Below are 27,678 nucleotides of genomic sequence, written 5' to 3' on the forward strand. Positions count from 1 at the left end.
ACTCAATAATGGATTTTCCATGTTGCCATAGGGGAATGCTGATATGGCCTTAACCACAGTAATGAAAGTGAGTTTTTCCTCATTTCTAACCTAATTTTTGCTCAAATCTACACAAAACTTGATTTCAAGTGCTTATTGCCACCATATTTAGCTAAATATAGCCCTCAAAGTTTAATATTTGATATTTTTACTCAATTTTCTACACTTTTTACAAGATAGGACATAAAAATCAGCCAAAAAGACCAATTTTCCATAATTTGGACCTATAACTTACAAAAATGCATATTTTGAAGGATTTTTGTAGTGTATTCCTCTCATGGCAAAGTTAACAAGATCTTCAAGTAGTTTAAAGCTATTTCAAGAAACTTTTCATTTTGCCATGGCTTCTTCTTAAAGAGTCACTTTTTGTCTTAGAAAAAATAAATAACTATACAGGTATCTTCCTACACACATACTGAATGCATTTGCAAAGTTTCAGTGAAATGTGACAAGCACTTTTTTAAATATTTGATTTTTAAATATAGGGTAACCAAGTTGTGCGAGCAAAAAAGTGACAATATTCTACCATACTTAAATGCATTAAATATTTGCAAAGAACTTTTTCTGACTTTTCAAATAAAAAATATCAATCACAACTTGTTTTTTAACAATATTAATGAAGAAATAGTTTTAAAAGTAATCATTTTCTGAGAAATTGGTCTATTTTTAAAAATTTATTTCTGACATGCCTCCCCCTTTTTCTTGATCACATGTCAAAAATCCTAAATCTTTAAATTTTCACAAAAGGTGATATATTTGGCTTTAAATTTGTAAATACAGTGTTTTCACATTAAAACATGAGCAGTAAAGGGCACCTAAAGCAAAAAAAGTACTCAATAATGGATTTTCCATGTTGCCATAGGGGAATGCTGATATGGCCTTAACCACAGTAATGAAAGTGAGTTTTTCCTCATTTCTAACCTAATTTTTGCTCAAATCTACACAAAACTTGATTTCAAGTGCTTATTGCCACCATATTTAGCTAAATATAGCCCTCAAAGTTTAATATTTGATATTTTTACTCAATTTTCTACACTTTTTACAAGATAGGACATAAAAATCAGCCAAAAAGACCAATTTTCCATAATTTGGACCTATAACTTACAAAAATGCATATTTTGAAGGATTTTTGTAGTGTATTCCTCTCATGGCAAAGTTAACAAGATCTTCAAGTAGTTTAAAGCTATTTCAAGAAACTTTTCATTTTGCCATGGCTTCTTCTTAAAGAGTCACTTTTTGTCTTAGAAAAAATAAATAACTATACAGGTATCTTCCTACACACATACTGAATGCATTTGCAAAGTTTCAGTGAAATGTGACAAGCACTTTTTTAAATATTTGATTTTTAAATATAGGGTAACCAAGTTGTGCGAGCAAAAAAGTGACAATATTCTACCATACTTAAATGCATTAAATATTTGCAAAGAACTTTTTCTGACTTTTCAAATAAAAAATATCAATCACAACTTGTTTTTTAACAATATTAATGAAGAAATAGTTTTAAAAGTAATCATTTTCTGAGAAATTGGTCTATTTTTAAAAATTTATTTCTGACATGCCTCCCCCTTTTTCTTGATCACATGTCAAAAATCCTAAATCTTTAAATTTTCACAAAAGGTGATATATTTGGCTTTAAATTTGTAAATACAGTGTTTTCACATTAAAACATGAGCAGTAAAGGGCACCTAAAGCAAAAAAAGTACTCAATAATGGATTTTCCATGTTGCCATAGGGGAATGCTGATATGGCCTTAACCACAGTAATGAAAGTGAGTTTTTCCTCATTTCTAACCTAATTTTTGCTCAAATCTACACAAAACTTGATTTCAAGTGCTTATTGCCACCATATTTAGCTAAATATAGCCCTCAAAGTTTAATATTTGATATTTTTACTCAATTTTCTACACTTTTTACAAGATAGGACATAAAAATCAGCCAAAAAGACCAATTTTCCATAATTTGGACCTATAACTTACAAAAATGCATATTTTGAAGGATTTTTGTAGTGTATTCCTCTCATGGCAAAGTTAACAAGATCTTCAAGTAGTTTAAAGCTATTTCAAGAAACTTTTCATTTTGCCATGGCTTCTTCTTAAAGAGTCACTTTTTGTCTTAGAAAAAATAAATAACTATACAGGTATCTTCCTACACACATACTGAATGCATTTGCAAAGTTTCAGTGAAATGTGACAAGCACTTTTTTAAATATTTGATTTTTAAATATAGGGTAACCAAGTTGTGCGAGCAAAAAAGTGACAATATTCTACCATACTTAAATGCATTAAATATTTGCAAAGAACTTTTTCTGACTTTTCAAATAAAAAATATCAATCACAACTTGTTTTTTAACAATATTAATGAAGAAATAGTTTTAAAAGTAATCATTTTCTGAGAAATTGGTCTATTTTTAAAAATTTATTTCTGACATGCCTCCCCCTTTTTCTTGATCACATGTCAAAAATCCTAAATCTTTAAATTTTCACAAAAGGTGATATATTTGGCTTTAAATTTGTAAATACAGTGTTTTCACATTAAAACATGAGCAGTAAAGGGCACCTAAAGCAAAAAAAGTACTCAATAATGGATTTTCCATGTTGCCATAGGGGAATGCTGATATGGCCTTAACCACAGTAATGAAAGTGAGTTTTTCCTCATTTCTAACCTAATTTTTGCTCAAATCTACACAAAACTTGATTTCAAGTGCTTATTGCCACCATATTTAGCTAAATATAGCCCTCAAAGTTTAATATTTGATATTTTTACTCAATTTTCTACACTTTTTACAAGATAGGACATAAAAATCAGCCAAAAAGACCAATTTTCCATAATTTGGACCTATAACTTACAAAAATGCATATTTTGAAGGATTTTTGTAGTGTATTCCTCTCATGGCAAAGTTAACAAGATCTTCAAGTAGTTTAAAGCTATTTCAAGAAACTTTTCATTTTGCCATGGCTTCTTCTTAAAGAGTCACTTTTTGTCTTAGAAAAAATAAATAACTATACAGGTATCTTCCTACACACATACTGAATGCATTTGCAAAGTTTCAGTGAAATGTGACAAGCACTTTTTTAAATATTTGATTTTTAAATATAGGGTAACCAAGTTGTGCGAGCAAAAAAGTGACAATATTCTACCATACTTAAATGCATTAAATATTTGCAAAGAACTTTTTCTGACTTTTCAAATAAAAAATATCAATCACAACTTGTTTTTTAACAATATTAATGAAAAAATAGTTTTAAAAGTAATCATTTTCTGAGAAATTGGTCTATTTTTAAAAATTTATTTCTGACATGCCTCCCCCTTTTTCTTGATCACATGTCAAAAATCCTAAATCTTTAAATTTTCACAAAAGGTGATATATTTGGCTTTAAATTTGTAAATACAGTGTTTTCACATTAAAACATGAGCAGTAAAGGGCACCTAAAGCAAAAAAAGTACTCAATAATGGATTTTCCATGTTGCCATAGGGGAATGCTGATATGGCCTTAACCACAGTAATGAAAGTGAGTTTTTCCTCATTTCTAACCTAATTTTTGCTCAAATCTACACAAAACTTGATTTCAAGTGCTTATTGCCACCATATTTAGCTAAATATAGCCCTCAAAGTTTAATATTTGATATTTTTACTCAATTTTCTACACTTTTTACAAGATAGGACATAAAAATCAGCCAAAAAGACCAATTTTCCATAATTTGGACCTATAACTTACAAAAATGCATATTTTGAAGGATTTTTGTAGTGTATTCCTCTCATGGCAAAGTTAACAAGATCTTCAAGTAGTTTAAAGCTATTTCAAGAAACTTTTCATTTTGCCATGGCTTCTTCTTAATTAAGGCTAAAAACCACTAATTCCACTTTCCATAGGCTTCTATGCTAATTTCACAATATTCAATGGCTTCTCTGGACTTTACCTTAACTTTAACCTGCAGAGGACTATATATCAGCATGATTCTACATATGTCAGCTCACAATCCTCAGAATGGCATGTGGGGTTAGCAGACTTGCAGTGCAGTACTGGTCACCGGAAGTGAAGTGTCTATAAATAGCATGGGAAATCCCAGTGTTTTCACAAGATAGGGGTATATTTAAAAATCATTATGGAGATTAGGCTTCACATCACAAGAAGCAAAATGCACATATAAAATGTACAGAAATGTTTTTCCTTTCAGAAACTGTTTAAATTTTTTAAATAAGATGAGAACTTTTTTCACAGCACTATGAGGAACAGGGGTAATTTCTGCGTAGGACTATTTTTGCGTACGTTCCAAATGCTCATTGGTTGAATTGGTGGTCTGTAACCTAAAGAGTCACTTTTTGTCTTAGAAAAAATAAATAACTATACAGGTATCTTCCTACACACATACTGAATGCATTTGCAAAGTTTCAGTGAAATGTGACAAGCACTTTTTTAAATATTTGATTTTTAAATATAGGGTAACCAAGTTGTGCGAGCAAAAAAGTGACAATATTCTACCATACTTAAATGCATTAAATATTTGCAAAGAACTTTTTCTGACTTTTCAAATAAAAAATATCAATCACAACTTGTTTTTTAACAATATTAATGAAGAAATAGTTTTAAAAGTAATCATTTTCTGAGAAATTGGTCTATTTTTAAAAATTTATTTCTGACATGCCTCCCCCTTTTTCTTGATCACATGTCAAAAATCCTAAATCTTTAAATTTTCACAAAAGGTGATATATTTGGCTTTAAATTTGTAAATACAGTGTTTTCACATTAAAACATGAGCAGTAAAGGGCACCTAAAGCAAAAAAAGTACTCAATAATGGATTTTCCATGTTGCCATAGGGGAATGCTGATATGGCCTTAACCACAGTAATGAAAGTGAGTTTTTCCTCATTTCTAACCTAATTTTTGCTCAAATCTACACAAAACTTGATTTCAAGTGCTTATTGCCACCATATTTAGCTAAATATAGCCCTCAAAGTTTAATATTTGATATTTTTACTCAATTTTCTACACTTTTTACAAGATAGGACATAAAAATCAGCCAAAAAGACCAATTTTCCATAATTTGGACCTATAACTTACAAAAATGCATATTTTGAAGGATTTTTGTAGTGTATTCCTCTCATGGCAAAGTTAACAAGATCTTCAAGTAGTTTAAAGCTATTTCAAGAAACTTTTCATTTTGCCATGGCTTCTTCTTAATTAAGGCTAAAAACCACTAATTCCACTTTCCATAGGCTTCTATGCTAATTTCACAATATTCAATGGCTTCTCTGGACTTTACCTTAACTTTAACCTGCAGAGGACTATATATCAGCATGATTCTACATATGTCAGCTCACAATCCTCAGAATGGCATGTGGGGTTAGCAGACTTGCAGTGCAGTACTGGTCACCGGAAGTGAAGTGTCTATAAATAGCATGGGAAATCCCAGTGTTTTCACAAGATAGGGGTATATTTAAAAATCATTATGGAGATTAGGCTTCACATCACAAGAAGCAAAATGCACATATAAAATGTACAGAAATGTTTTTCCTTTCAGAAACTGTTTAAATTTTTTAAATAAGATGAGAACTTTTTTCACAGCACTATGAGGAACAGGGGTAATTTCTGCGTAGGACTATTTTTGCGTACGTTCCAAATGCTCATTGGTTGAATTGGTGGTCTGTAACCTAAAGAGTCACTTTTTGTCTTAGAAAAAATAAATAACTATACAGGTATCTTCCTACACACATACTGAATGCATTTGCAAAGTTTCAGTGAAATGTGACAAGCACTTTTTTAAATATTTGATTTTTAAATATAGGGTAACCAAGTTGTGCGAGCAAAAAAGTGACAATATTCTACCATACTTAAATGCATTAAATATTTGCAAAGAACTTTTTCTGACTTTTCAAATAAAAAATATCAATCACAACTTGTTTTTTAACAATATTAATGAAGAAATAGTTTTAAAAGTAATCATTTTCTGAGAAATTGGTCTATTTTTAAAAATTTATTTCTGACATGCCTCCCCCTTTTTCTTGATCACATGTCAAAAATCCTAAATCTTTAAATTTTCACAAAAGGTGATATATTTGGCTTTAAATTTGTAAATACAGTGTTTTCACATTAAAACATGAGCAGTAAAGGGCACCTAAAGCAAAAAAAGTACTCAATAATGGATTTTCCATGTTGCCATAGGGGAATGCTGATATGGCCTTAACCACAGTAATGAAAGTGAGTTTTTCCTCATTTCTAACCTAATTTTTGCTCAAATCTACACAAAACTTGATTTCAAGTGCTTATTGCCACCATATTTAGCTAAATATAGCCCTCAAAGTTTAATATTTGATATTTTTACTCAATTTTCTACACTTTTTACAAGATAGGACATAAAAATCAGCCAAAAAGACCAATTTTCCATAATTTGGACCTATAACTTACAAAAATGCATATTTTGAAGGATTTTTGTAGTGTATTCCTCTCATGGCAAAGTTAACAAGATCTTCAAGTAGTTTAAAGCTATTTCAAGAAACTTTTCATTTTGCCATGGCTTCTTCTTAATTAAGGCTAAAAACCACTAATTCCACTTTCCATAGGCTTCTATGCTAATTTCACAATATTCAATGGCTTCTCTGGACTTTACCTTAACTTTAACCTGCAGAGGACTATATATCAGCATGATTCTACATATGTCAGCTCACAATCCTCAGAATGGCATGTGGGGTTAGCAGACTTGCAGTGCAGTACTGGTCACCGGAAGTGAAGTGTCTATAAATAGCATGGGAAATCCCAGTGTTTTCACAAGATAGGGGTATATTTAAAAATCATTATGGAGATTAGGCTTCACATCACAAGAAGCAAAATGCACATATAAAATGTACAGAAATGTTTTTCCTTTCAGAAACTGTTTAAATTTTTTAAATAAGATGAGAACTTTTTTCACAGCACTATGAGGAACAGGGGTAATTTCTGCGTAGGACTATTTTTGCGTACGTTCCAAATGCTCATTGGTTGAATTGGTGGTCTGTAACCTAAAGAGTCACTTTTTGTCTTAGAAAAAATAAATAACTATACAGGTATCTTCCTACACACATACTGAATGCATTTGCAAAGTTTCAGTGAAATGTGACAAGCACTTTTTTAAATATTTGATTTTTAAATATAGGGTAACCAAGTTGTGCGAGCAAAAAAGTGACAATATTCTACCATACTTAAATGCATTAAATATTTGCAAAGAACTTTTTCTGACTTTTCAAATAAAAAATATCAATCACAACTTGTTTTTTAACAATATTAATGAAGAAATAGTTTTAAAAGTAATCATTTTCTGAGAAATTGGTCTATTTTTAAAAATTTATTTCTGACATGCCTCCCCCTTTTTCTTGATCACATGTCAAAAATCCTAAATCTTTAAATTTTCACAAAAGGTGATATATTTGGCTTTAAATTTGTAAATACAGTGTTTTCACATTAAAACATGAGCAGTAAAGGGCACCTAAAGCAAAAAAAGTACTCAATAATGGATTTTCCATGTTGCCATAGGGGAATGCTGATATGGCCTTAACCACAGTAATGAAAGTGAGTTTTTCCTCATTTCTAACCTAATTTTTGCTCAAATCTACACAAAACTTGATTTCAAGTGCTTATTGCCACCATATTTAGCTAAATATAGCCCTCAAAGTTTAATATTTGATATTTTTACTCAATTTTCTACACTTTTTACAAGATAGGACATAAAAATCAGCCAAAAAGACCAATTTTCCATAATTTGGACCTATAACTTACAAAAATGCATATTTTGAAGGATTTTTGTAGTGTATTCCTCTCATGGCAAAGTTAACAAGATCTTCAAGTAGTTTAAAGCTATTTCAAGAAACTTTTCATTTTGCCATGGCTTCTTCTTAATTAAGGCTAAAAACCACTAATTCCACTTTCCATAGGCTTCTATGCTAATTTCACAATATTCAATGGCTTCTCTGGACTTTACCTTAACTTTAACCTGCAGAGGACTATATATCAGCATGATTCTACATATGTCAGCTCACAATCCTCAGAATGGCATGTGGGGTTAGCAGACTTGCAGTGCAGTACTGGTCACCGGAAGTGAAGTGTCTATAAATAGCATGGGAAATCCCAGTGTTTTCACAAGATAGGGGTATATTTAAAAATCATTATGGAGATTAGGCTTCACATCACAAGAAGCAAAATGCACATATAAAATGTACAGAAATGTTTTTCCTTTCAGAAACTGTTTAAATTTTTTAAATAAGATGAGAACTTTTTTCACAGCACTATGAGGAACAGGGGTAATTTCTGCGTAGGACTATTTTTGCGTACGTTCCAAATGCTCATTGGTTGAATTGGTGGTCTGTAACCTAAAGAGTCACTTTTTGTCTTAGAAAAAATAAATAACTATACAGGTATCTTCCTACACACATACTGAATGCATTTGCAAAGTTTCAGTGAAATGTGACAAGCACTTTTTTAAATATTTGATTTTTAAATATAGGGTAACCAAGTTGTGCGAGCAAAAAAGTGACAATATTCTACCATACTTAAATGCATTAAATATTTGCAAAGAACTTTTTCTGACTTTTCAAATAAAAAATATCAATCACAACTTGTTTTTTAACAATATTAATGAAGAAATAGTTTTAAAAGTAATCATTTTCTGAGAAATTGGTCTATTTTTAAAAATTTATTTCTGACATGCCTCCCCCTTTTTCTTGATCACATGTCAAAAATCCTAAATCTTTAAATTTTCACAAAAGGTGATATATTTGGCTTTAAATTTGTAAATACAGTGTTTTCACATTAAAACATGAGCAGTAAAGGGCACCTAAAGCAAAAAAAGTACTCAATAATGGATTTTCCATGTTGCCATAGGGGAATGCTGATATGGCCTTAACCACAGTAATGAAAGTGAGTTTTTCCTCATTTCTAACCTAATTTTTGCTCAAATCTACACAAAACTTGATTTCAAGTGCTTATTGCCACCATATTTAGCTAAATATAGCCCTCAAAGTTTAATATTTGATATTTTTACTCAATTTTCTACACTTTTTACAAGATAGGACATAAAAATCAGCCAAAAAGACCAATTTTCCATAATTTGGACCTATAACTTACAAAAATGCATATTTTGAAGGATTTTTGTAGTGTATTCCTCTCATGGCAAAGTTAACAAGATCTTCAAGTAGTTTAAAGCTATTTCAAGAAACTTTTCATTTTGCCATGGCTTCTTCTTAATTAAGGCTAAAAACCACTAATTCCACTTTCCATAGGCTTCTATGCTAATTTCACAATATTCAATGGCTTCTCTGGACTTTACCTTAACTTTAACCTGCAGAGGACTATATATCAGCATGATTCTACATATGTCAGCTCACAATCCTCAGAATGGCATGTGGGGTTAGCAGACTTGCAGTGCAGTACTGGTCACCGGAAGTGAAGTGTCTATAAATAGCATGGGAAATCCCAGTGTTTTCACAAGATAGGGGTATATTTAAAAATCATTATGGAGATTAGGCTTCACATCACAAGAAGCAAAATGCACATATAAAATGTACAGAAATGTTTTTCCTTTCAGAAACTGTTTAAATTTTTTAAATAAGATGAGAACTTTTTTCACAGCACTATGAGGAACAGGGGTAATTTCTGCGTAGGACTATTTTTGCGTACGTTCCAAATGCTCATTGGTTGAATTGGTGGTCTGTAACCTAAAGAGTCACTTTTTGTCTTAGAAAAAATAAATAACTATACAGGTATCTTCCTACACACATACTGAATGCATTTGCAAAGTTTCAGTGAAATGTGACAAGCACTTTTTTAAATATTTGATTTTTAAATATAGGGTAACCAAGTTGTGCGAGCAAAAAAGTGACAATATTCTACCATACTTAAATGCATTAAATATTTGCAAAGAACTTTTTCTGACTTTTCAAATAAAAAATATCAATCACAACTTGTTTTTTAACAATATTAATGAAGAAATAGTTTTAAAAGTAATCATTTTCTGAGAAATTGGTCTATTTTTAAAAATTTATTTCTGACATGCCTCCCCCTTTTTCTTGATCACATGTCAAAAATCCTAAATCTTTAAATTTTCACAAAAGGTGATATATTTGGCTTTAAATTTGTAAATACAGTGTTTTCACATTAAAACATGAGCAGTAAAGGGCACCTAAAGCAAAAAAAGTACTCAATAATGGATTTTCCATGTTGCCATAGGGGAATGCTGATATGGCCTTAACCACAGTAATGAAAGTGAGTTTTTCCTCATTTCTAACCTAATTTTTGCTCAAATCTACACAAAACTTGATTTCAAGTGCTTATTGCCACCATATTTAGCTAAATATAGCCCTCAAAGTTTAATATTTGATATTTTTACTCAATTTTCTACACTTTTTACAAGATAGGACATAAAAATCAGCCAAAAAGACCAATTTTCCATAATTTGGACCTATAACTTACAAAAATGCATATTTTGAAGGATTTTTGTAGTGTATTCCTCTCATGGCAAAGTTAACAAGATCTTCAAGTAGTTTAAAGCTATTTCAAGAAACTTTTCATTTTGCCATGGCTTCTTCTTAATTAAGGCTAAAAACCACTAATTCCACTTTCCATAGGCTTCTATGCTAATTTCACAATATTCAATGGCTTCTCTGGACTTTACCTTAACTTTAACCTGCAGAGGACTATATATCAGCATGATTCTACATATGTCAGCTCACAATCCTCAGAATGGCATGTGGGGTTAGCAGACTTGCAGTGCAGTACTGGTCACCGGAAGTGAAGTGTCTATAAATAGCATGGGAAATCCCAGTGTTTTCACAAGATAGGGGTATATTTAAAAATCATTATGGAGATTAGGCTTCACATCACAAGAAGCAAAATGCACATATAAAATGTACAGAAATGTTTTTCCTTTCAGAAACTGTTTAAATTTTTTAAATAAGATGAGAACTTTTTTCACAGCACTATGAGGAACAGGGGTAATTTCTGCGTAGGACTATTTTTGCGTACGTTCCAAATGCTCATTGGTTGAATTGGTGGTCTGTAACCTAAGTAGCAAGTAGTGCTGTACCAGCCTTAGACCAAGACCTAAAAATGAATTATTTTTTCTCGTTAATTCCATCTGGAGAAGTTGTTTGCAATTTCTTCATCCAAAAGCTTTCCCGAGATACTCTTTTACATTTTGACCAGTTTTTATTATGTTCTATGATCGTCACAACAATGTTGTGGAGATCCTCCTGGGTGTGTCCGGCAGATCTAAGATGGCGACTTAGAAGGAGGTCTGGTTTGCATTTGTAGTCATTGCGATGACCATTCATACGCCTGTTGAAAGGTTGTTCTGTTTCGCCAACGTCGGATCAAATCGATACAGGGAAGATATGTAAACGTATAGAAAGGTCTGAGAAATTCGAGTTCCGCGGAGGGAACGACCAAAAATTTGCATCGCACATTTGACAGTTCTAACATCGTTGGGAATTTTTCAGACCTTTCTATATGTTTACATATCTTCCCTGTATCAATTTGATCCGATGGAGCAGTGTAGCGAATAGAGTCGTCACATTCTGAGACGTTGTATAATATTGATTTGTTGTGACATGCATCATTAATTTGATCCTCTATCCTACATAATAACATCTAGATGAACTGTCCCGAACTACCATACATCGTGTACTAAGTTACAGCCTAGGCTAGATTAATCCTACGAGGAGGAATGACCCGGCCAGCGAAAGCTATATTTTATATAGCCTAGCTGGCTGAGTGGTCTAGGGCGCTGTTGCCATAGATGACATAGCGGTGCGAGTTCGAGTCCCGCGGAGGGAACGATAAAAAATTTGCATTGCAAATTTGACAGTTCTAACATCGTTGTGAATGTTTCAGACCCTTCTATACATATATATATATTATCCTGCATCAAGTTCCAGACCCCATCACCCCAGTGGCAGATCAAGAGGGGTGCAGGGGGTTGGGCCCCTTTTTATTGGAAAATTTGTCATTTTCATATGTAAGATTTACAAAAAATGGCAAATAATGTCCTAGCACCATGCACCGTTTTCCGAGGAACCTCGGTTGCCACCCTGACTTTTCAAAGTGTCTGGATCCAGTCCTGCACCCCATCAGCACACCTTGATTTTTTTTCAAATTTTCCTTTCACACGGGAACACTTTTTTTTGGATCGTCTTTTTTTTCTTTTTGTTGTTTTTGTTTTGTTTGTTTTGTTTTTTGTTTGTTTTTTTTTTGTAAAACAACCATCGTGCAGGGTGTTAAAAGAAGACAAAGATATATAAAAAAAAATTAACAACCTCGAAAAGTAAGATCATGGTGTCAAATAAGTTCCATTTATTATGAAATAATCAAGTAAAGATTAATTAATAAATCAGCGATGAAAGTTTAAAATCCCTAACAAATAAGTTTTCTACACAATCTTTGGTCTCCGCGACATTTCAAGTAATATATGTAACCATTTCAAAATTATCTGCCTTATAGAACATTGTTGAATGAACCAAAATCACCACGATGTGAATCGCACAATGAGATGCTTAATCCAGCGGTGCTATATATATGTTGTGTGGCAAGCTATTTTCTGACTCGGTGCCATCCTAACGAGATTGGGGTATGGAGGAACGGAATTCCAACCTCTTACGTTGTAGGAGTATGAGATGCTCTGTTGATTTTAACGGAATCACTAGATCTGTACTCCGACTATAAAAATTACGTTCACCGATATTATATGTAGATGAATGGAAATAAATTGAGATGGTGTATGGCTTCCATTCCGGAACTCCATTATACTTTTTTCCCTTTCCATAAGTTGCGACAATTAAACTAATACCAAAATCGGATTTCAAACAACACACCACACCAACGAACCATATCCCACTATCACTGAGATTGAGAAACCAGGTGAGGATTCTGTAACAGTATAAATGCATATTCTTTGATATAATTCCCGAATTCTTTCAGGTCGAGAAAAACAGTTTATTCTAAAAGTAAACGATCTGGTTTAAATTAAGTAAATCTTTGATATCTTATTTGATAAGTTGTGTCAGGTATTTCAACTTTTACACACGTAGTACACGTATGTAGTCTTTATCTATCTATATTTGCGAAATTTTATCATTTACTATGTAGAAGAGTAGCCTCTTATTGACATGCTGTTTCGGTTTATACATTTGTCACTATCACCATAAAATATAATTTAAAAGTATACTCGTTCGCGGGCACGTACGTGAGCTGTAATAATGAAATGAAATAAATTAAAATTCTATACCATCCTCACAGCGTCAGCGTTCCTGTGTCACTTGTGTCCACGGATGGTTCTATACCTTCCCCACTATGTAAATATATTTGATTTGAAATCTCATCTAGTTTAAGGTATAATCCTGATAGGTATTCACGATAATTTTGAGTACAAAAAGCGCATAGCACATAATACTAAAATATTTCCCAAGATGCAAAAATAATATACCTCTATCTGAATCAGTGATTCTATAATATGTATTATGTTATGATAATGTGATTCAACATCATTTTGATCAAAAATTAATAGAGAGTGTACATTAATATTGAATTTACCTGATTATGAATCAATTATAGTTAAAAGTTTTAGTAAAACGGCATGCTTTTGTTAGGCCAACGTTGGCTGATGGTTGGGTTGGTGTTGGCAAGACGACATTGGTCCAATGTTGGCTCAATGTGACGGTGCGTGGTTATAGAATTTTTACCCTGATTTATTTTTACCAAAATGGCTTCTATTTGACATGCAAAATGATTATACATGAAGTTTTGAAATTTTAAATACTTTCATTCTATCAAAAATATTCTATGATTTTCCTGCATTGTTCGTACTATATTCAGAATAACTATTGCATTTAATGTTTCTCTTTACTAGCTTGTCTGTAGAAGCCTTCACATGGATCGCATCACTGTAGCAATAATCGGTGTTGGTCGTATTGGAGAGGTTCATCTGCGACATGTTGTCCAGACTGGACAGGCGAACGTCAAATATTTGGTCGACGTTGAGGAAATGCACCCTAAAATCAAAGATTTAATCTTAAAATACGGATTGCAGCAAGTAAATGTGATTAAAACTGAGGATGTTGGAGCTGTCTTGAAGGACGAAAAGTATGTTATATAAATAAACGTTTTTTTTTTTAATTTCTTTTCTACTTTGTTTTTGTTTTATTTATTTTTGGGTCTTTTTTTTTTGTTTTTTGTTTTTGTTTTTTTGTTTTATTGTTTTGAAAATAAAGTAACTATTTTGAATATAGTTATCTACATTTTAGCAAAGGAAAATGTGCATTTTCTTCTTTTTTTTTAACGTGTTAATATATCAGGTTTGTGTAACAATGAATGCAAAGGTTAATAATCAGTGCTTATGTTGACAGGGGTTGATCCAGAATATTTTTCATAAGAAGGCACCGATCCAGAAATATATTTAGAAAAGGGGTTTTCAGGTTGTCATCTGCTAACTTTTGCCAAAATTATGCACAAACTAACAATACTTCCCTATAAAACATTAGGGGTGATCACCGAAAAACTCCCCTGGATCCGTCACTGGATGGCTTATGTTCGTTATACTAACATGGTTGATTTAATCAATATTCTAGGGTCAAAGGTATTTACTAACTATGTATTTTTTTTCTTTATAATCTCCAGAATTTGTGCAGTATTTGTGTGTTCCCCGGTGTTCGGCAAACCCCATAAAAAGTGTGACATCGTAAAAATGGCTTTAACAGCAGGTTCGTCTTATTATGTTTTCTAGAAGCCATATATAAATCTGTCATATTACAACAGATCTACAAACTTACAGTAATCATGTGTTGGCTTGTTTATTTATCTATAATAAGTGTATGAATTTTCATCATCGGTAACGAAAGCATGTGTTATACGCTGGTACATTTATTGGGTTTCACCATGTCCGTTTCTTATTTAAGATATGTGACAAGCTACAAGATTTACAGAAGGGTTATAACTAGCATTTCAAAGGCCGATCCAAAACAAATATAATGTGGGACTACAGTAGCTATCATTAATTTTGCTCATTTGCCAAAATATTGAACAAAATCAACAATATGTTGCAAAACATTGGGTCTCACCCCGCGAACCCTACCGCCTCTGCCTTTCCTCTAATGTCCTATAGTAGAAACCCCGGTCACGTAACTATTTATTGCTCTCATTATACATTATGTACATGCATGGTTAATTATCCAAATTAAATTTCCAGTTCATCACTGAATTGTTGTTCTTTTTAAGATTAATATGTTACTTTTTTTAAATAGGGAAGCACGTATTTTGTGAAAAGCCGATAGATTTAGAGCCAAACGAAGTAAAAGCGTGCTACACACTAGCAAAAGAACATTCTAGAACATTACAGTGTGGCTTCGACAAGTATGTAAATATACTAAGTATGTCTTACTTGTTGTACCTTACCAGTCTGCAGAGTAACAAGACGTAAAAGATTTTTGATATACATGAGAACGAACTCCCTCAGATCCAGAAATTGACAAAGGGGGATCGAATCGATCAAAGTCAAAAAGAGAGGTTACTGGCAATTATTTTTGCTAATTTTTTCCCCCAAATTTTATGTATATATTTTACAAAATCAACGGGGGTCCAAACCTTCCGGAATTTCCCCCAACCTGGATCCCCACTGCATATCTACTTCAAGGACATAGTTTTTAAACGTGTGGACTATTTTCAGTTTTGCGCAAAACGGATAATTCATTGAAGTTCAAGTTAACAGCGCCTGAAATTCCTTCTAGACTCCTTGAATGTCCTCCAAGTGCCCTTCTAGGAAGTTTTATTGTTTTTTTGATTGTATAACTTAAGTAATTATTTAAACTGCTCTCCCTGTGAGTGTGTACTATAGACACAATTTGTCAGTGTATGCATGATTTGCTAGTTTCGAAAAGGAAATCAAGGACTAGGATTCGAACAGTAATGAAAAGACTATAATTCAGAAAAAGCGACAAGACAAAGAAATAGACTCGTACAACAAAGAACATGAAATAACCAAAATATTACGCCAATATAAACAGAAGTTAAAAAAACAGACTCTAAAAACTGGAAGTATGGTCCAGTTGCACCACTAGGGTATGCGTCCTCTCCTTTAAAGAAATCCCCTCATAAAATATTACGTCTAGGGTATACAAAAAGGCAAACTCTATGACATGATGAACAAATCAGTTTTCGTATAGTGCTGTTGACCATGACGATCCACGAGCATAAAATTTTAATAATGATGACTTTAATACTGTAGTTATAACCCTATTTCCAGACGCCTAAACACCACACAAAGTTGGCTCAGGTTTCACGTTTGAGTATTACGGTCAAACATGATGTTCCCTTCAAATGGACATCCTCTAAGTCAAAATGTGAACAGTTGTTGAAGTAAACGTAATTGTTTGAATGACACCGTTTGTTTTTCAACTACAGCCGATGATACAGTCATGATAAGTCCTCTCTGTTTTAACTAGTAACGAATGGCGTATTTTGTAGGAGATTTGATGTTAGCATTAGAAAAATGTATGACAAGATTAAAGCTGGTGATGTAGGTAAACTGCGAATGATTAAGTTGGTCGCTAGAGAGTTACCTGCTTGGATAAACATGGAGTACTTGAAATCTAGTGGTAGGTATATTTTGATGATTAAACAAACTATCCATTTTAGGAAGGACTTAAATCATACCACTTTGTAGTTCTTTCATAACCTTGGGAACGCACATGCATATAAACTTTTCAGAGTACTTGAAAATCTACCAGTAAATCATGCCTTTCTGGTGCTCTTACAAACTGAACAATTTAAGCTTCGACTTCTTATTTACGTTTCATTGTACTTTTAACATTTCTGTGTCACTTGAAATCTGCAGTTTTGGTATCACTCAAAAGACTTTCCCTTACTCTTACTCCAGCAATGCCAGAGGCAGGCTGGCAAGCCATCTGTTAATTATTCTAATCTGAATTGGTGCCATATTTCAAATGTTACGATATAGGAGTATCGAAAATGTACACTTTATCTTCATGTGGCCATGTGATATTTCATAAGTTAGAAATGTTCGTGTGTATGTTAAGAAACTTTTAAGGATTTATGACGAAACGGGAGCAAACAACCTCTTAGTCCTCCACTCCCTTTTAGGTGGAATCATGATCGATTCGGCTATACACGAGCTTGACCTGTTATGCTGGTTGTCTGGGGAACGACCCAAGAGTGTTGTCAGTTTTGGTCATGCTGAAAGCCAAATGTTCAAAGACTGTGATGACGTAGAAACAGCAATGATAATGCTGAAATTCCCGAGCGGTCTGATTGGTTATATAGAAAATGTTCGAGGGGTTCCGTATGGGTATGACCAAAGATTTGAGGTAAAATGTTATCACGGTGAGTTCGAAATGAAAATGAGTTTGAACTTCAGGCTAGAAACCACTAATTTCACTTCCCATAGGCTTCTATGCTAATTTCACAATATTCAATGGCTTCTCTGGACTTTACATTAACTTTAACCTGCAGAGGACTATATATCAGCATGATTCTACATATGTCAGCTCACAATCCTCAGAATGGCATGTGGGGTTAGCAGACTTGCAGTGCAGTACTGGTCACCGGAAGTGAAGTGTCTATAAATAGCATCGGAAATCCCAATGTTTTAACACGATAGGGGTATATTTAGAAATCATTATGGAGATTTGGCTTCACATCACAAGAAGCAAAATGCACCTATAAAATGTACAGAAATGTGTTTTTCCTTTCAGAAACTGTTTAATTTTTTTAAATGAGATGAAAACTTTTTTTCACAGCACTATGAGAAACAGGGGTAATTTCTGCGTAGGACTATTTTTGCGTAGGTTCCAAATGCTCATTGGTTGAATTGGTGGTCTGTAACCTTTATCCGTAACTTTCTGTTAGCGGAAGCTGTTGTATTAATATAGTATATTTTAGTTACCGTAGTTTCTAAGTTATTATGGATTCTAGCATCATTACACAATCATAGTTCATTTCTATATGGAAAATAAAAGAACTTACCACAGATCTGCAGATCCAGACGTGTATAAAAGGTTGCTCATGTAAGTCAAAAGTTTGCACGAAAGTGAAAAAACAGTCAACATAAGGGAGTTACAACTCCTGGGAATCCTGGAACTACCACTGAACAATTTTTTGTAGGAAAGGTATAATATTGTTGACACATTGATCGTTCACGAGTCAAAAATATACAAGCTATCAACGCACAAAACCCTCACTTTGATCTTAAGGCCTAGTATTATTACTATACATCAAATCTTCGTGAATATCATCCTCTATGCTTTAGCATGCTCATGGTTTATTTTTGAAGGTGCTTGGCGAGAAAGGAATGTTATGCGTTGAAAATCCATCAACTACTCATTTACAGCTCTGGAACCAAGATGGCCGCCTTCATGATACAATCACTCAGCATGGCTTACCTAGATATTATGAAGCCTATAAAGCCGAAGTCGTTCATTTTTTGGATGTTGTTAAAGGTAATTGAAATGCCAAATAACTGTGCATACAGATAAGGTTCAATTCCGTTGACAATGACTCGGTGACTGGTCTTAAATTTTCATTTTGTGGTAATGTATTTGAGTCATTGGTTGCTAATATTGGATATTAATTAGCTTGCGGTGATTGATAGTGATGCAATGTTTGTCTTGGATAACCATTAATGATTGGACTTTTGTAGTTGTTGATAGTTTTAAATTGGTGGTTAAAGGTAGTAATTGACCGTTGGTCATTGTAAGTAATTGTTTGGTGGCCATGTATAGTCGCTGATTGTTGGCCTTGAAAAGTCGTTAATTGGTGGTCTTTAAGATCAATTGGTTGGTGGCATTGGATTCTTGTTTATTTGATGGCCTTGGATTATCGATTATTACTGGGTTAGGGTTGTAGCTAGTCATTTATTGGTTGTCTTTGACTGGTGACCTTGAATAGTCATTGATTGGTAGTTTTTTTGATAGTTGTTGATTGGTGGTCTTGGATAGTTATGTATAGGTGGTCTTGGATAGTCATATATAGGTGGTGTTGGATACTTATGTAAAGGTGATCTTGGATTGTCAGGTATAGGTGGTCTTGGATAGTCATGTATAGGTGGTCATGGATAGTCATGGATTGGTGGTCTTGGATAGTCAGGTATAGGTGGTCTTGGATAGTCAGGTATAGGTGGTCTTGTATAGTTATGTATAGGTGGTCATGGATAGTCATGGATTGGTGGTCTTGTATAGTCAGGTATAGGTGGTCTTGGATAGTCATGCATAGGTGGTCTTGGATAGTCATGTATAGGTGGTCATGGATAGTCATGGATTGGTGGTCTTGGATAGTCAGGTATAGGTGGTCTTGTATAGTCAGGTATAGGTGGTCTTGTATAGTCATGGATTGGTGGTCTTGGATAATCGTGTATATGTGGTCTTGGATAGTCATATGTAGGTGGTCTTGGATAGTCAGATATAGGTGGGCTTGGACAATCATTAAGTGGTGGTCTTTGATAGTTGTTGGTTAATTGCCATGTGTTTTTGGCCTTGTATAGTTGTTGATTGGTTGGCTTTGATAATCATTTACTGATGGCATTAACTATTTGTGGATTGGTTGCCCTAGATAGTTGTTGATTAGTGGGCTTGATTTGGTGGCCTTGGGCAATCGTTGATTGGCGGCATTGGATAGTCATTGTCACAGGCTTGTGACATTGGTAATAGTCATGGATCACGTCTTTGATTCGTAGCCTTAGAATTCTTTTCTTGAATTGTGTGTGGCCTTGGATAGTTAATGATGTGTGGTTTACAATATTCATCAGCACCAATAGTATAATATGATTTCACGGGTGCCTAAACTTTAGAGTTTAAGGAAATTTTTGTTTTTGTTTTCCAGGGAATGTATCCTGTGAAGTACACCCAGAAGATGTTATGTTTAACTCCAGACTAACTAAGTTCTGCACCCAAGCTCTAAAATCTGGTGCAGTAGTTTCTATTTCATGAGGTGGACCCAGAAGAACTTTAGTATTATCTATCATCCAATCAAATCAAAATCTTTTTTTTCCGATTAAGGACCAACAAGGGACAATGACAAACATGACATATATAACTGAAACAATAATATACACATAATTATAAGCAGAATAAAATATTTTTTTACCTAATGAAGTTCATCAGGTGATTGATCAAGGTGAGACAAACCCTATATATTCCCTGACGTTAACCACATGACTTGATGAAAAGAGACGTCCAAAATAGATCAAATGTTTCATGAAACACAAATTTTCTTCTCCATTAGTTGTTGTTGTAAAACTACAAAAAATCTGTGATGGTAAGAGATTGTAGTTTAGTGCACTTCAGTATCAGTATAGGAGGCTAGATGGTTCCTAGGGGCTTCATCTAGGATTTGAAGTTAGATGGGGTGCAAATGAAAGAATGGGTGTTTATATAGTAAAATCTTTCTAAACCAAACCCCTTTTGGACTGTGGTATTTGTTCAGTTTAGACAGGTTTTTTGGTTTACCCAGGTTCAAATACATTCCAACTGATACAAAAGGACTTAAAAAAGTGTGGTTCAAAATTTCTAATTGATGATGGAGAATAAAATCTAAATTTGGAATGCCACATAAAAATGGTAAAAAAAAGGCGAGGCAGAAACTTTTGCTATCTCTAGTGGCTCTATGGAGTCTACTCTGAAACAAGTCTATGTATGGTGTCTTTAATTAAGGTGCATGAAGCATGGCACTGAGAGTCGACGTATGTTGGCCCACTATGGTCCAATATTTATATTTACTGTGCATATCATTAAAATACACTAATCTCATTGGATAATCGGCTGTACAGTTTTTAGTGTCAATGAAACTTATCTTTCGACTCGAGAAACACATCTTTAAACTATTTATATAGGCCACACCCACAATGAGTGGACTACTATTGTTCATTGTTGTGTATTATCTTTTTTCAATGTATATCTAAAATATAATAGAAATAAAATAAGAGAAATACATGGAATGTAGTTATAACAAGAGGCTCCCACCTTCTTGAATTTTGCCTTTCGAAGGCAATAAATTAAACAAGAAGTTGTCCAACAATTTTGACAAAAGAAGTCTTTGGTAGGACTATCACACAATCTTTTCAACAGTTGAAAATTTCTTTTAATCTATCATAGTTTTCAAGATTTTGACTGAAAACTATTAAAAAAAAGTCATTTTTCCCCTTTCAAGGGCAATAACTCTTACAAGGAGTCTGAAGACTTTTATGAATCATTTCAGCTATTGAAAGAATTTGGATAAACCTAACGGTTTAGGAGATATATGTGACTACTGTCTGACCCTTATGTTCTATTTTTATATTAGTAATGGCGGTCATGTTTTTTAACGAATCAAAACTCCCCACATCAGTTCTATGCAGTATACCCAAGTAACATTCATTCCAAGTTTGGTTTCAATTGGTCAAGTAGTGTCAGAGTAGAAGATTTTGGAAAGAAATAACATTAAAAAGAGCAAAAATCGTTGAAAAAGGGCAATAACTCTAATATGGCTTAACGAATTAAAACCAAAATTTGACCAGAGGTAGATCTCATCATGCTGAACACTTTTACCCATGTCAGAATTCAGCTAAACTTAACTGTTTAGGAGATATATGTGAAAAACTACTGTCTGACCCCTCTGTTCTATTTTTAGTAATGGCGGCAATGTTTTTTAACGAATCAAAAATCCCCACATTAGTTCTATGCAGTATACCCCAAGGATTATTCATACTAAGTTTGGTTTCAATTGGTCAAGTAGTGTCAGAGGAGAAGATTTTGGAAAGAAATAACATTCAAAATAGCAAAAATCGTTGAAAAAGGGCAATAACCCCAACATGGCTTAACGAATTAAAAACCAAAATTTGACCATGAATCATAAATCCCCACATCAGTTCTATGCAGGATACCCCCAAGAAACATTCATAAGAAGTTGGTTTCAATTGAAAATCGTTGAAAAGGCCAATAACTCCAACATGGCTTAGGTCTCACTAACCACTTCCGGGTCAAATGGCCACCACCCCCTATGTAGTACCAAAAACACACTGAACCTAGACATATGCATTGTAAGTGCAAAATGTGTACTTTAAAATCATATATGTAATTAACTACAAAAGTGTATGAATATTGTTTACATGTGTGAGTAATTTGCCTCCATGCTGTCAGTTAGCAGAACAGGTAAAAATGTGTATTTTCAGTATTATTTATTCAAGTAAATTTTGTGAAGAATTTCTACTATCATTGTACCATTAGCATAATGATTTTGGAAGCCTTATTTTCCAAGTTTCGCAACAGTATGCAATATTAAGATGTCATTTGTCCTGGGAATTCACAGTGAGACTTTGAAAATTACTTTTTTAACATGTAAAGTAATGGAAACGTTAGAAGTGGTTAGTGAGACCTTAACGGATTAAAACCAAAATTTGACCAGAGACAGATCTCATCATACTGAACACTTTTACCCATGTCTGAATTCAGCTAAATCTAATGTTTTAGAAGATATATGCAAAAAAACTACTGTCTGACCCCTATGTTCTATTTTAGTAACAGTGACCATGTTTTTTGACGAATCAAAAATCCCCATTTCAGTTCTATGCAGGATACCCCAAGGAACATTCATACCAAGTTTGGTTCTAATTAGTCAAGTAGTTTCAGAGCAGAAGAGTTTTGTATAATTGTTAACGATGACGACGATGACGGACACCAAGTGACGGCAAAAGCTCACATGGCCTTTGGCCAGGTGAGCTAAAAATTGAATGTTTCATTTTGATGTTTCAAACTGTACTTGGGACTTCACCCAAAACATGGAGTGTACTTTAGATTTAAAGGGGGGTTATACATGTATGTGCAAATAAATAAGCATTACATCTCTACTGCACAAGGGTCTGAAAGCAATACATTAAAAAAGAAGTTTTAAGAAATATAACATTTATTCAAATAACAATATAATATCAACATCAATAAAAATAAAAGAGGATCAACAAAAAAAACTGAGTACAGTATGACTAGGAATTCTGTTCTTAAGACTAGAGGAATAATTTAAGCCATCACTGCACTGCAAAAAATAATGAACATCATCTTCAGTGACATTTGTACAAAATGGAATTCAATTAAAAAGATGTACAATCATGACAAAAAAAAATGACATAGAATTCAAAATATCTTTAAAATCTGACATGAAAATAGCAACAAAATTTCAAAGCAAATGTGTATCAATTAAATGTATATATTATAAAAGACATTTTATATGGGAAAAAGGTGTATGAAGTCCCAAATTTGGCCTGATTTTCTAAAAGTTTTTGTGATATGTTCATTTCATGTATTTCTTAGTAATAATATATGATCTTATGAAATACCAGAACTAACAAGTCTGAAAAAGTTGGGGGTCCAAATTATAAAAAAATCAAGATTTTGTACAAAAAATAAATTCAAATTGTTATGGGGTTGATGGGAGTGAAGGGACAAATTTTTTAACACAAGTCCTGTAAATTGATTGTGCAAAAATATGTTATTTCACTCCCAAGACAAAGTGTGCAAATAAGTACAGTAATATTTTTGTATTACAAAATTGCACAGAAAAACTGAGACAGATTAAATACTGCACACAATTAAGTACATTTTCCATGACTGAAAAACAATGGAGAATTGAAAAATTGAAGAAAAAAATGCATACAGACAAAGGTAGAAATAGATACAAGCTCTGGCAAATAAATAACCTCTTCTAAAACTATTGGAACTACAAACCTAAGTGCAGCCGCTGAAGGGACCACATATTTTTCATCATATATTTTATTTATTAGCCAATGAATAAAAAACACAGAGTGAAGGGTACTCGCCCATATGTCGAACAGGAAAAAAAACATTCAATATTAGGTGGACCAGCAGCCAACCTCTGTTGGACTTTCCTGGTCATAAAAAATGCTTGCCAGGGGCTAGCTTGGGAGTGCTTATTAGGATCCCTGCATTACATCAAATGTACCTCATTGGATCAAAGTACATACCGGTAGGTAAGTAAAAAAACTGGGAATAAAGCTGACTAGAGATTACCCGCTCTCATTACCGGATATAGTCCAAATATAAACGAAGTCATCAAACAGGAACTTGTTTTAGCTTCAATCTGGAAACAAATTCCACAATATGACATGCCCATATAAAGCTTCTATCCAAATATCAAGTGGCTGTGATAAGCAGTTCAGTGGGGGTGCAAGGGGTTGACACCCCCCCCTTTTTACAGGAAAATTTGTCATTTTCATGTGTAAAATTGACAAAAAATGGTAAAAAATGTCTTAGCATGCCCCTTTTTATGAGAAACCTATCCTTTTCAAAGTGTCTGGATCTGCCCCTGCAATTGCAGAGAAAACTGCTACAAAAAAGTTGTTGTTGACGAATGGACTGATGGACTGATAAAGGAACAACAAGATCACAATATACCTTCCAGAAAGTAGGGAAAAATAGTTCCCAATCAACCAAAGTATTCAAAATGAGGTGAATGAACATATGGAAATGAAAAAAAATTTAGATACAACTACATGAAATCAGAAGTTACTTACTTTTAATGTTTGTACAATGGCATTCAAAAATGAAAATAAAAAATTTTAGATTATTAAGTATCAGTCTTTCTAATAATCAGACAGAAGGTGATTCATGCATGTCAAAAACCCACCAAATTCAGTCTTATTTCTTTTTAAGAAACAGTTACTGATCACATAACCAGTCTCGGTATTTCTTTTGGTTGTTGCACTTTTGAGACAAAAATCATATAGATTGTACATGAAATTTGCACTTTGAAAGAGTTATCATTCTTGATTCGGCTTCATTTGGTTGATTTCAGTGGGACATGAATGTATTATTTTCTTAAAAGTGCAGATCTGGATGCAGAAAAGATTGTTGTTATGTTAAAGTATATCATATGTAGACTAAAAAGGCATTGTTTGTTTGGTGGGTTTTCTTCACCATGAATCACTTAACCATTGGCACTGTCTGAACTTTATGTGGACAGGTACTTAAATCAAATATCTCACATTCTATCTAAGGTAGTGATTAAAAATGCATGGGACTTAAATCACAAGGCAGTAATTTAATTTCTGTGAAAGGTCTCTCATTATTTTACAATTCCAAGTTTTCTGTCTACATATTACGTAATGCGAATCGATTCTCCTTCAGTCTATTTTTGATTAAAACTATTTCTTCAAGTTCTATGGTAAATATGATAAGAACATGTTGGAAATCATATATTTGTTTTTTATCTTGAGTCGAGAAATAATTTAAACCACTATACACTGAAGGAGAATCCAATTTAAATTAACTTGAGTCAGGCCAACTAAAATACAGAACTGATCCGTGCAACAAAAAATTGTGATCGGTCATCAATCACTGATCAGTTACCGGTCAGTCATCGATTCGTCAAACCGATCCATTTAACTGGTGATCGCATCACGTGACCCCAGAGTGGTCGATGGATTTTACAGTTATTGTTGTTTTCTTTGTCAATTTGATACATATTTACATAATGTAATATATCTAAACATTAATCTATACTTTTTTTTACATCTCTTTTATTTTAAACAGATCTTATGTTGTTTTACATAACAAAACTGCGATCAGATCGGTCACCGATCCGTCAAATCGTTGCACGTATCGGTTCAAGGACTGTAACTTCTTGGTTCTTCAAACAATACAAAGTCCTCTATCCAGCAGAAAACCCTGTAGATGAAAATCGCATATAGGGGAATAATGAAAAGTCCCCTTATTTCCCAGGGATGGACAATGTAAACGAAAATGCTCATTACATTTTTTCATCAATTTAAGAAGTTTAAAGGGAAAGACTACCTTTGCATTAAGTTAGGCTCTTATGATAAATCATACCCACGTAAACAAAAATAAATAACCTTTAATGCAAAATACGCTTTTATAAATTGCTCAAAGCTACGCAAAGTTCGAAATCCTTGAAATATAAGGGGATAGCCATCTTGCAGAACTCTCCTATCTGAAGGAAGATCATAGCCAGATTTTATTGATTTTTACCGATAGCTTCCGGCTTTGGCTTTATAACAAGATGTTGACTAACTAGAACAAAAACATCAATAAGCTTATTTGAGTTTAGTCAGAGAGGTATATACAATGTACAGTCTAGCATAGTAGATTATTATTAGTCAAGTTTTGTCATCATACATTTAAGTTTTTGTGGAACAATTCATTAAAAATACATTGCATAAAAATCAGTTTTAAGACAAAAAGAATTTTGTTTCCTGCTATCTGACAGACCTGAATTAAAAATATTCCGATCAACTTCTGAGTTCTTAATAAAATGTTAAAATAGTGGGAAATTATATAATGTAATTGAATCCAGTTTAAAATGATTAAAGCATTCTAAAAATCACCATTGTAGATCTGCATTAGGAGGTAGACCTAGGGTAAAGGACATAACTCTTGAAATCAGTGATATGTTTTGCATAATATTCAATTTTAACAAAGCCTATCAAGCTTTAATTTGAAATAGAATGAAATCAATCCAGGTTACTTTGATGCTTAGAGGATGACATTGATGTAAAATGCTTTACACAAACATTCCAATGATTGGTAAGAGTTATGTCCCTTACCGTAGGCTACCTTCTTAAAATAATCTGTGGTGCTTTTATTCAATTTTTTTGGCAACAAAAAGCTACTGGGTGTATCACTGATAAGGAGAAAACTGTCATGGGATGCAAATGTAAAATTCACTTTCAATACAAAAATAACTTAGTTCTGCCAATATTTACAGCATTTACATCAGAACAAGCAACCTATTTTAGAAATGACTTTTGAAATTTACTTAACAATTCACATTTGATGAGGTAAGCACTAAATAAATGAATATGGAAGTATACACCAATTAGCGAAAAAAGGGGGAAACAAAGAGAAAGGATAAAATGTTGGTAAGTATACCTCAATTGCTTAAAATCTAATCCAAATCTTTTTAAAAGGGGTTCATTTGAATTTAAAATATGAGACAACATACCACTCTCATCAAATCTGAATACCAAATTGAAAATGCCCTTTCAAATTAACTACCAGTAAGAGAAAAGTAGCCATAAATGAACAAATTAAGTGATTGCAGTATCATCCCATTCTAACAAGTGAGGGTATACAATAATGAGACTAAATCATAGATAGAAATTTAAAAGTTCACAACTGTGTGAAGAAAAACATTAAATTTAAAATACTCATAAATTATTTTTTTGCCAGAGAAAAAAATCCAACAATGTCACTTTTCATTTAAAATGTCAAACCCCAAAATATTCCATTTCATTCAAAGTTTATTTCACTGCAGCACATCATATATATCATTTGCTTTGTATCATGTCTTGCTGCTAGATGAAGGTCGACTTTTAAGGTAATAGGTCAACATTTCACCTTTACCTTTAACCTTGACAAGTCCCCTCCTTTCCATGACATAACCTTTCTTGTGTAAGATGTTGTAGATTTCTTGAGTAACCTTAAAAAGAAAGAGGTGAATAAATAAAAATTCTTCCTTCTCCTTTTTTACATAATGTTTTAATGTTAGGCCAAGTTAACTTCAATGGTAGATTCTCATCCAACCTTCACAAAAATGTGGGTTGGGTGGGAGAATTTTATTTTTTTTTATTACTTACCAGATATTGCCATCCTAATTTTAGCTATCTAAAGTAT

The 27,678-nt window shown here is 33.1% G+C and overlaps 2 protein-coding genes across 5 annotated transcripts in view; one reads left to right on the forward strand and one right to left on the reverse strand.

The window, feature by feature from the left end:
* The first annotated feature begins 12,837 nt into the window (after positions 1–12,837).
* On the forward strand, positions 12,838–20,150 carry LOC148602913 (uncharacterized). 3 transcript variants are annotated; one of them, XM_088551999.1, is made up of 8 exons: positions 12,838–12,916; positions 13,905–14,137; positions 14,672–14,754; positions 15,295–15,403; positions 16,514–16,644; positions 17,150–17,373; positions 18,339–18,504; positions 19,883–20,150. In XM_088551999.1, exons 2-8 carry the CDS (start codon positions 13,926–13,928, stop codon positions 19,987–19,989), a joined length of 1,032 nt encoding a protein of 343 aa, XP_088408125.1. In that variant the 5' UTR covers positions 12,838–12,916; positions 13,905–13,925; the 3' UTR covers positions 19,990–20,150. The 3 variants fall into 3 exon arrangements, with proteins under 3 accessions (XP_088408125.1, XP_088408126.1, XP_088408124.1); XM_088552000.1 differs by lacking the exon at positions 12,838–12,916 and adding an exon at positions 13,069–13,091; XM_088551998.1 differs by lacking the exon at positions 12,838–12,916 and adding an exon at positions 13,295–13,350.
* Positions 20,151–22,927: 2,777 nt separating this feature from the next.
* LOC148602914 (adenylate cyclase type 6-like) overlaps positions 22,928–27,678 on the reverse strand; it is a 65,642-nt gene continuing 60,891 nt past the window's right edge. For both annotated transcript variants that reach the window (XM_088552383.1, XM_088552384.1), the window contains one exon: positions 22,928–27,484. In XM_088552383.1, coding sequence (XP_088408509.1) covers positions 27,347–27,484 — 138 coding nt within the window. In that variant the 3' untranslated portion in view covers positions 22,928–27,346. The remainder of the gene's footprint in view (positions 27,485–27,678) is intronic.

Source organism: Perna viridis, chromosome 11 (assembly GCF_037379345.1).
Source record: "Perna viridis isolate PV_CMFRI_1.1 ecotype Kerala chromosome 11, ASM3737934v1, whole genome shotgun sequence".
In the NCBI taxonomy this organism is placed as follows: Eukaryota; Metazoa; Mollusca; class Bivalvia; order Mytilida; family Mytilidae; genus Perna; species Perna viridis.